We start from the raw sequence: 10803 nt of genomic DNA, 5'->3' as shown, positions 1-10803 counted from the left end.
CCAGACAATAATTTTAGGTTCCAAATAGATGAGAATGGGACGAACTTGCATCTGGTGGGGAGAGCGGGCCAAAAAACGGGGCATTTGATAAAAGATCATAAAAAGGTCACAATCACCCCCACAAACTTTTGCTTGGAGATTTGTAAGAGACAGTCAAAGAAGCCCGGCCGTCACTCAGAAAAAATATATTTCATAGCCTTCATTGCAGACTCCTTCCGGCTGTTTTCTTTTTCATGTTATAGCTTATTGTTCTTATTGTTGGCATTCCGGTCCTAATCCCGGACAGCAACAAGAAAAATGTAATAGTAAAACTTGAAAAAGAAAATAGCCGGAAGGAGTCTTCAATGGAGGCTAAATCTTTCACCCAATATCGATCTCCTTGGAGCTCTCTGCATCTGCTTGGATCCCAAACATCTGCTTTGATCCCAACTATCTGCTTGGATCCCAAACATCTGCTTGGAGCCCAAACATCTGCTTGGAGCCCAAACATCTGCTTGGAATATGTTCTTTTCTAGATCATAGATGTGCCATAATCTCCAAGCAGATCTATATGTTGCGAAGACCGTATCAAACTGGAAGAAGAAGTATGTTTTGCAACCTAATTATAAGATGTGTGATAACTCAAACAGGGCGGAATATTTCTATTCAATAGTGACCTTTTGTATTGTCGCCTCCCCTCCTCGCGCGTGGCAATGTTAACAGCCGTACGAATGTTCGGGTTACTAATCTTTTTATGACCGATTTCTGGCACAAAACCAGTCACCCGCGCACGTCCCAGTGGGAGGTTCGCGCCTTGGTTGAGCCAAGGAGGTTTTATGGTTGAGCCTTGTAAATGTTCTCACAATAAAAGTTTCTCTATCAAGCCTAGGTTACACATAGCCGAACATGGCTCCCGAACGCTAGCCGACTCAGGTCGGCGGTAGTTCGGGAGCATTCTGACCAGTTTTTGGGCCACGCCTATCTTTGGCGCCGAACATGCGCCGAAGATGCGCCGATCATCTCCTAACCAGTACACGAATTACTCCCGAATGGGCCCCGAATGCTTTCTAGCTTACTTCCAACCATCCCGACCTCTAGCCGCAGACTGACGAATCTCTTCTGACTAATCCCCGACCGATTGCAAACACTCTCACGAATTTAAATGGACATATTCAGCGACTTTCAAAAGAGGGGTCATTTTTGGTTTTAATTAAAATAATCCATTCTATTATGTTGTTAACATCAGCGAGAGATCGAATTCGGATCATGACTAGCTTAATACTGCTTTTAGTGTTCTTCTTGGTTTTTTGTCGTGTGAAGGTCGTGGGTGATTCGCCCACGTTCCGATAGTAGTCACTTGGTTGAGAATTAGTTAGCAGAGTTTTGTCTACGGCCTTGGGGTGAGTTATGGGTAGGTTGGAAACTAGTTGGGAGTATGTCAGTAGTGTTTCTGGCGTGGTTAAGGTTCTAATTTTACTACTGACTCAATCCCGAATACCAGCCGAGAACTGGCCGACCGCGCCGAACACCAGCCGAACACCAGCCGACCCATTTCAGACCCTACGTCCAGAGCCGAATGTTTTGAAATTTTTAAAACATTCGGCTGGCGCAGCCGAACACCAGCCGACTCAGCCGAATGCCAGCCGACTCGGCCGAACGCCAACCGAGCTAGCTCCCGAATCACCCCCGAATCACTCCAACCATGGTCGGGGGAGAGTCGGGAGGCCATGTTCGGCTATGTGTAACCTAGGCTTCAGTCTCTGCGGGTCGCTGGGAAAATAGTAGAAATTGGCCAAATGAGTCAGCTGTATGAAGGGGGTCGGCTATGGAGATAGGGTCTTCTTGGAGCTCAAACATATACTTGGAGCCACTAACATGTGCTTTCTACATATAGATATGCCTTTCTAGCCTGAGTGCTTGCTGAGTGTCAGCTCTTTTTTTTCAGCCAGGTAGCGGGTCGTGGCGAGCGGACGTGGAAAGCTAAAAAGGGCTGGCACTCTGAGTGAGGCTTGTGCCTTTCTCGTTCTGCTCCATTGGGTGTTTGGAGCTCCGACCAGATAATAGAGGCTTAAAGCAGATGTTGGGACTCAAAGCAGATATTGGGACCTATAGATCTGCTTGGGAGCAATGGAAAATTATCTAGAAAAGCACATGGTAGTGGCTCCAAGCAGATGTTTGGGATCCATCAGATATTTGTGATCCAAGCAGATGCTTGGGCTTCAAAGCAGATGTGAAGAGCTCCTAGAAGATCGATATTGGTTGAAAGATCTAGCCTCCATTTCAGACTCTTACGGCTGTTTTCTTTGTTAAGTTAAAGCTTTACCATTACATTTTTCTTCTTCTTATTGCTGTCCGGGAAGACTGAGAAGGCCAGCAATAACAAAAAAATGTAATAGTAAAGCTTTAACTTGAAAGTAAACAACCTCACCGACCTCCTTGGCCGGACGGAGTCTGCAATGGAGGCAATGAAAGATCTTTTTTCTGAGCGACGGCCGCGGGCTTTTCTAATTGTCCCTTACTACTCTCCAAGCAGAGGTTTGTGGGGCAGCTCGTCACCGTTTTATCATAATATATGCCCCATTTTTTGTCCGCTAGCCCCATCCAAACTAAAATTACGGGGCATATGATAAAACGGTGACGATCTGCCCCACTAACCTCTGCTCGGAGAGTAGAAGATAGTGACCTTTATATCAAATGTCCCGGGTTTTGTTTTGCCGCTGTCCCTACCAGGTGCATTAGTTTGTATTGTGATAAGCCAATTGGAGACAAAAAGGTGTGATTCTCTGATGGTTGTATAAAGACCACCTTGTTGTGTGATCTGCCAGAGTGTCTACAAAATCGACACAAAGGGGCTTGGAAAGTTCATGAGAGGGAATCTTCGAGTACAATCGATGTGTACGGGCAGATATTGTGTCTGTTAGTTCTCGCGGGTACTTGAAGCCGCGGTCATATATGGGATTAAAACCATCGCCCATCACTGCTTTTACATTGTAATAGACAGACCAAAACATTATTTCCGTATGGCAGTATTCCACAGAAGTACATAGTGATCCCTCCATATCCTAACCCACATAAATCTAAACATTTCAGATCCAAACAAGGCCAGACAACAATTTCAGGTTTCAAATGGATGAGAATGGGACGAATGTCACAATAGTTACACAATCGATGACAAATGCTCTACTATACTTCCCCATATTTTATCCATCAAGTCGGCTATAACATTCATGTAAATTCATATTCTGATAATGCAATGCGTCTTTACAGAAAGTATGGTGAACTGTAAACTGTCACCCGGCCCGCTGGGCGGTAATCCACACAAGCAGCGAGCTCACGACCACCTTGATTTCCAACCAATGGCTGATCACCATGGAAGGGTTGACGCGTAGTCTGGCGTCTCCGTGGTCAAGCTCCGCCCCCGACATACGGGTCCTGAGCACGTGTCCCCTTAGCTTAGCTTGTCTTAGCGTCACAGAGCACTTCCGCCGACAGTCACTCGGCGATCACAGGGCGCGTGCCGGCCACAGCGGTCCGTTCTCTCTAAAATTTCACGTTTTTCCAGCTCGTGTTCGTCTTCGTCCTTCAAGGTCACCGCTTCCGGCATCGCGCTAGGATCATGGCAGGTTCCAAGTACTCACAGTCGTGCTTGTTCTCTACCCGTGAAGGGACACAAGGGACCTCATGGCGTTGGCAAGTGTCGGGTCGGACGTGCACGCTCCGAGGTCCACTACGATTCTCTGCGCCGGGACGAGAAAGTTCCCCGTTCCCTGGAGGATTTACATTTCAAGAGCCGCTCGAAGGATTTCGCAAAGGGCTTGTGGTCAAGTCTGAGCGAATACGAGGCAGAGGATAGGAAGACTGTACGCGACCTTCGGGCATTTGGACGACGATTTGATGCGGACAGTCGACAAGAGCATCGCCTATCTTTTGAGTTCACTCAATGAACGGGTTGACGCGTAGTATGGCGCACTTTCGAATATACACGAACAGAATGGTTCACAATTCAATTCATCAATTCAGACAGTATATCCCACGGCACAGTTTAAATCTGGCTAATGCTCACATAGGATATTCTAGCCAGGCATCAAAAATTGTGTCCGTACTACTTTGTACCCACACTAATACATTGTGTGCTGCGGCTTTTACAAAACATAGACTGATGACGTCACAAGAACAAGTCTATCATACACGTTGTACATAACATAAACTGATGACGTCACCAGAACGCGTCTATCGTAGACGTTATACACAACATAAACCAATGACGTAAACAGAACACGCCTATTATAAAGGTTCACTCTAGTGTACGTTACGTTAGCGCTCTGCGTTATGATAACGTAAATGACTATGTTACGTTAACGTAATGCGTTATGATAACTACGACTACGTTATGTTAACGTTGTTTGTTATGATAACTTGAAGGGCCTACATCCGTTACGTTAACGTGGTACGTTAACATAACTCATTTATGTGCGTAACGTATAACCACAAAACGTGACGTCTACGTAGATACGATATTTTGATCTAAAAATGCCACGACATATGTATGTCACGTTTAGTACGTGACGTATATGCCTTATGTGACGTATGACCTGTTATACGTGACGTTTGGACGAGAAATCGTACGTTTTTTTATGTAGGTAATTTTGACACGGAAATTGCAAAACCATATGTATGTCACGTATCCGTACGTTCCGGCATACGTGACGTAGGCCTTTCATACGTGACGTATTGACCCTCAATACGTCACGTATAAACGCCAAAACGTGACGTTTTTTACGTACGTAATTTTGACACGGAAATGATGCCATATGAAGTTATTACAGAAAGTGTCGGAAATTCCCGACACAAAGGACGTCATGTTTTGATCATGTGACTTGTGAAGAGCCCGGGAACGAGAGGAAGTCAGCGTTCTCTTGTCCAGTGTAGCAAGCCGGACCAGGAAGTCCATGCGTGTTTGGCACGCGATCTCGGCACCCAGTTTTGAAGCTTTCAAAGTCGAAATTAACTCAAATTCTAACACCAAAATCTTACACAAGTACTACAACAAAGATTCTATTATTTTCTTACACTCAGACGTCAAGAATATGCTGTCTACTAGTGTGCAGTGATATCTTTACACATTAAACCGTACGAAAATATTTGGGTGCACCAGCGCACCCACAGTAAAAAAATTAGGTGCACAGCTCCAAAATTGGGTGCACTGGCACCCAGTATTTCGAGCCCTGCTTATAATGTGTTACCGACACTCCCTAACGTGCCCTATCACAAACAGGTTGTAGGCCTGGAGAGATTTGTTCGCCTTCATAGCCTGTCCATGAAATGGGCCTGGTGTGTCTATTAGGTATGTATTTATACATCCACAGTCTGTGTCCGGCCATAGGGTTTGGTCATCCTTCCGACCTGTAACAACATGTACATGTATAAGAATAAAAAAAAAACATAATCACACAAGTAAATCTTATATTAGCAATTTAAAATCATAAGTTCTATTTGTTATGCCACTGATGGGTCACTGAATCAACAAAGTTTACAAGTGTTGTCTGGTTGTGTTGGGAGTCTTTATACGGTGTAAATACACTAATGCTTAAATGTCAGGCGATTTACATTTTGCAACAACAAATGTGCAGTATGGTAATAAACCAGTTAAAACATAAACAGCGACCTCCCTTGAAAGGATTTCTGTGATTAAGTCATAGTTATTTCACATACCCTTTTCATTTTGATGTCAGAATTATAGAAAAATAACCTTGAGCTTTCTCCAGCTCTTGATTCAAAGCTTGTGTATGACATTGAAAAAGGTATTGTTTGGCGAATTTCACACATACCAGGGTGGTCTTTGAGCCCAGCTTCTACCTTACTCTAATTCCTTTGGAACACTTATATGCTTTTTTTCTAAAATAAAACGTAATTTTTTTTAAATCTTGAACATCAGATATATAATTTTTGAGTGACAGGACCTAGTAATCATAGTGTTGAGTATAGGGCCGCTTTGAAAGGCCCTAACATTTGAACAACAGGGATTGGGCCGTTTTAACCGGCCTGTGACACCTGGATTGTTTTAAAACATTTATCCGAGTGGTGTATTTACCATATTTTCCAACAGAAGGGTATGTGGCAGGATGTTGTCCCTAATCTACCTGCGGGGTACTTTGATGGTCAGTAAGTTTTCTTTTTCTATGCATTCCGTGAGAATTGTTCGGACCATTATATGCCTGTTTGATTTATTGCATTATATGAAGACAACGCCTGTGTAGATGTCATCCATTGGATTAGCTACATTTGGGTAAATGTTATATTATCTTTATGTGGCACTTATCTTCGACGTCGATGTAAATTCTTATAATATCGTAAGACACGCAATGGAAATGCAAATTTCTAGAGGTCTGCTTATGCAGCATTATTAATCCAAAATGCTCATATACAATATCCGGGGTGAAGATAGTCTTAAGAATTTTTCAATAATCAGCGTCCATGACAAATTTTTCAATAATCAGTGTTCATGAGAACAAAGAATCGTTATCGATGGTCATATCTGTTTTTGTATTTCTATATGTCATATATGGACCTATGTGTCCGCAGTCTGTGTAATAGTAATAGTAATAGTGGACATTGTCTTAGGATACATAGAACCTTATTTGTAGGTATTCTGTACGACACGTAACCCCTGTCGGACACAGAGTGGCACACTCATCAGTTTGACTTCACTGGAAGGCACGCCTTCAGGTTACTGAAGTCAGACAGTGTGCTCACCTACTGCAACCTTACCTCCTGGGGCGAACTACTCAGGGAAAAGTACGACAACATCGACACCATGCTCAAGGTATTTTGGGGTTGTTTTTGGTCGACTAGTCTAAGGATGCTCTTCAGAGAAATCACACATACGCATATGAATACACATGCGCACATGTCTTTGCATAATATATTTCTGCTGTGTCCTTATCAATGTTAATGTATTATGTATAATTATTACAAAGCTTGTGTAATTTCAATTCCTTCGATATCAAACTCATTGTAATTGTAAAATCAAGGAACGAGCATCAGGTTTACTAACGTAAGTGGGTCTCAAAAAAGGGCGTACCTTACCCTATTTAAGTAAATCGTTCAATGCGGTATCGTGTCATTCGTTGGTAATGGCTTGTGTACGAGGGTTATTTGAAACTTGAATAAACAATGCACATGTTTATCTCTTTGGAAAATATCGACCTTACTTGTAAAAGTGTAAAGTTACATCTCGTGTTCTGTCAGCGTCGTTTTCAAAAACAAATCAAAAGTTTAGCTCTACGAACGTGAGGGCAGCGTCCGGATTGTACTCAAGACGAAGATTAGAGCACGGCGAACAGCCGGGAACGTATTGAGTACAAGAATTTGTATTGAAGCAATATGCCGTCGAAATGTTCGGGGTATTTAAAAAGATAAATTAACAAAACAAGCGGATTTAAAAAAAAAGCGAGGGACAACTGTTTTGATATAATGGACTTTGACACTGACAGTACTTTGACACAATTATTAGTATTAATTCAGATGACCCCACCCAGATTTTTTAAAATCATGTCTTGTTCCAAATTACTCTTATAGGAGACCCAGATCTCACACCTCATGAAAGCAGGCTTCAGGAAGGAGAACATCTCGTGGGAAGTCATCACCATCCAGCCGCCGTGGGACTCCAAGAAGTACCAGTTTCCTCTCATGATCGCACGAAAGTGTATGAAGTCCTAGAGAACTAGAAAATATGCTGATAAACATACAAGAGTGCATTTGTTCTATTTTTTTTCTGTCATCGTTAGAGCGTTCTTGGAATTGTTCAAGTGTTATTTTAATCTTTACATATGCTATAATAAAACAAGTATGAAATTGCCGTCATTTACCAGTATGGAATAATAGATGTATGTCACTAATTATGCAAATTAGGTCTTCATTTGCATATTTTCTGTTTATCAACATTACTCTCTTTCTCAGTTACAAATATCTCATATTTGAAGTCATATCATGGATTTCAGCAAGTTTTAAAATTGCCTCATTTATTATGCAAATTGGCATCTGATTTGCCTAATTGCCGTCTAATCGTACAAAGCTTCACGTAAGCTACCTACATACCAAAAATCATGACCATCACTCAAGCCCATCTTCAGTTATAGTATTTTGCATTGGTTATGCAAATGAGGTCTACATTTCCATAGTTGATATCTATTCATATTTCTCACTTCATCAGCTGCAGTACCGTAACAAGCCGCTAGGGGACCCAAAATCTAATCAATCCCAGGTCTCATCAAGATCTACCCACCTACCAATTATCAAGACAATCCATCCGGGCCTTCTCCAGTTATTCTGCTTCTTTACACACACACATACAGACGCTACCCTCTGCATAACCTTGTCAGCGAAGGTAGCAATAACTTAAGTTCATGCCAAAAGGCTAATTGCAGACATGTACAAAAAGAACACAACACGGTGTATTCCGCAACATCCGAGGCACCAGCCCGACCGCGAGTCGGATCCGACCCGAGGGAGGGCTGGGACCGAGGGTGATACGGAATACACCGTGTTGTGTTTTATATATGTCATTCCTGCGTCGCAGAACATTAATTTGATTGCCAATCTACTGAACGAAGGGAGAGAATCCGAGACATTCTGCGTCAACAACTTTATTTCATACGAGAAACATCAATTCGAGAAATGATTCGGGGAAAAAAACTCGATTCGATGGCATCTGTGAGTTTAGTTGCCCTTGCTTTGTAACGTTAACAAATTACATACAAAAACACGTTATTTCTAAAAGTTGTACGCTTTAACACACGTACAAAAACAGAATGTTGATCTCCTGCGAAGCTTGTGCGTTATGAGATGACTCGCCGATGTGGATGGTGCCCCCTTGAATCGTGGCGCCAACGAAGCTGATCTAGATTGCTGGCTGTGCGGAGGACAATGCCGGTGCTGAAGGTGCGGATGGTTTACAACTTTCTGCGCTTCCCATCAGGATGTAACACATCTTCCTCTGCTGGTCTTCAGTCGCGAACGAATAACTGTTCACAGATTGTAGAATCCGGTGACCTGACAGCTGGACGTTTCGAGTAGGGGGAACGTTGGCCGCTACCAGCGTCAGCATCATGTTCGTTCTCGCGCTGTGGCTTACCTTTCGGCCAGTGAGTCCTACTTTTTCCGATAAAGTAGACATGATTGTTCCGATCCTATTCTTACCCATCGGCGCGTTTATGTACAAGACTCGGTTCATGCCAAGAAATAATGGCGATGTAGGGTTCATCTGCGTCATTGGTCGACGTTTCCTGTATTCTCTGTATAAGTTGACCGGGCAGAGTGGACTCTCTGGGCAGGCGTCGGCTCGGGGCCTGAATGGCCGGAAATCGGAAGTGACACCGGTCCTTGTCTTGGTTGCCCGCTTGCTGAATTTCAACATACTGCGTCCCCCGCCCCAAAAGCATACTGTTGTGCTCTGCCCTGGACCTCATCCCAAACAAAATAGTATTGTTGAGCCAGAGACCACTGATGAGGGTCTCGGGGTTGTACGGTCTAATAAGCTTCTACTCCTCCAAAATCTTAATTTCGGCTTTGCTCAACGGGTTCGCGTGGTTTGGTCTGTTGCCCTTTCCCCCCGTTTTTAAGCTCTTCCGCTTCGCCACAAGACATTCGTGGGAGTGTGCAAACCTTTTGTTGGTTACGATCTCTGCTGGGTAGGACTTCGGATCGGGTAATTTGTTTTTATCACCAAAGCGCAGGAGTCCAAAATAAGCATATTTGGTGCAACAAGGCCTGAAAATTAACAAGATCATTTTTAAGCCGAAAATACAACAAAATAAAAAAAAAATCATTTACAAAATCATATTCAAGGGTTGTCGTTTTCTGTCAGATCGGATTCGTTAAGCTGGAAAAAGTCGACAAGAGAGGACACGGCGGGATGATCTGTGACATGCGAGTGTCCCAAACATGGCGGGATGCTGGTGTTTACGAGATGATGCACGCGCACGTCTTCGAGTTTGCAAGAAACGAAATAGGCATGAATTATATCCGCACCAAAGTCAACAACTATCCGGAGGGAACAAATGTGAAAGAGATTGGCAAACTGGTGAATTGTTTTTTCCCTTTTTCTCGACTGAAGATGAAGACAAAGCCTAACACTGCTACTACAATATTCAATATTTAGATGATGCACCCGAGAAATATAAATAAATACTATCCGAGATGTATTGTTCTTGCGCAATTGCAAGACAACAACGAATAGAAGTATGAAACAGCGCACTCTTGGTTTCATTTGGGAAATACCTTACCTTGGATACAGCCGGGAACCACATGATTCACGAAGGTCATGTTTCTGTATCTCCGATATCCGGGACCCATAGGTTTTTAGTGTTTTGGACAATACAATGCAAACAGAAGCATCGAGGTACAGTGTATAAAGGTAATGATTCTTGTCTGTTGTAACCCAAAATAGACGGATATTTCACATGTTTCAGGGGTACATCTTTTGAGGGTGACGCCGCAACCCTGCGAGACACGCTCCGTTCTGTTCAGGGAATAGAAGAACTTCCCCTCTCTTCCGTGGTTCCCGGTGTCGGTGAGAACGTCTCCACTATAGGCCTTTTCTTTGCAGATAGGGGCTCTTATAAATTGTGCAGAAGTAACCTCAAAGGCTTAGACGATGACAACTGTGTGTTTGTCAATGATAACAAGCCTATCCAAAGTAGTAGCATCGGCAGTGCCTTTGCCTGTGATAGGGCAACGTTTTCCGAAATTAAGGTAAACTGTAAAGATATCGGGCTTGTGAAAATCACATTCTCAAACAGATGCAAAGGGCTTGCCTTGTGGTTA

General features: G+C 43.2%; 1 protein-coding gene across 1 annotated transcript; it reads left to right on the top strand.

Annotated features, from left to right (window-relative positions):
• Nucleotides 1-6646: 6646 nt before the first annotated feature.
• LOC136421230 (guanidinoacetate N-methyltransferase-like) lies at nt 6647-7830 on the top strand (the record flags this gene model as incomplete). Its single annotated transcript, XM_066408422.1, has 2 exons — nt 6647-6802; nt 7558-7830. Coding segments are annotated over 2 exons (297 nt in total), but the record flags the coding sequence as incomplete, so codon positions are not given.
• Between the last annotated feature and the right edge of the window lie 2973 nt (nt 7831-10803).

This window comes from Branchiostoma lanceolatum, chromosome 15 (genome assembly GCF_035083965.1).
Source record: "Branchiostoma lanceolatum isolate klBraLanc5 chromosome 15, klBraLanc5.hap2, whole genome shotgun sequence".
Classification (NCBI taxonomy): Eukaryota; Metazoa; Chordata; class Leptocardii; order Amphioxiformes; family Branchiostomatidae; genus Branchiostoma; species Branchiostoma lanceolatum.
This window is presented reverse-complemented; position numbering and strand designations above follow the sequence as displayed.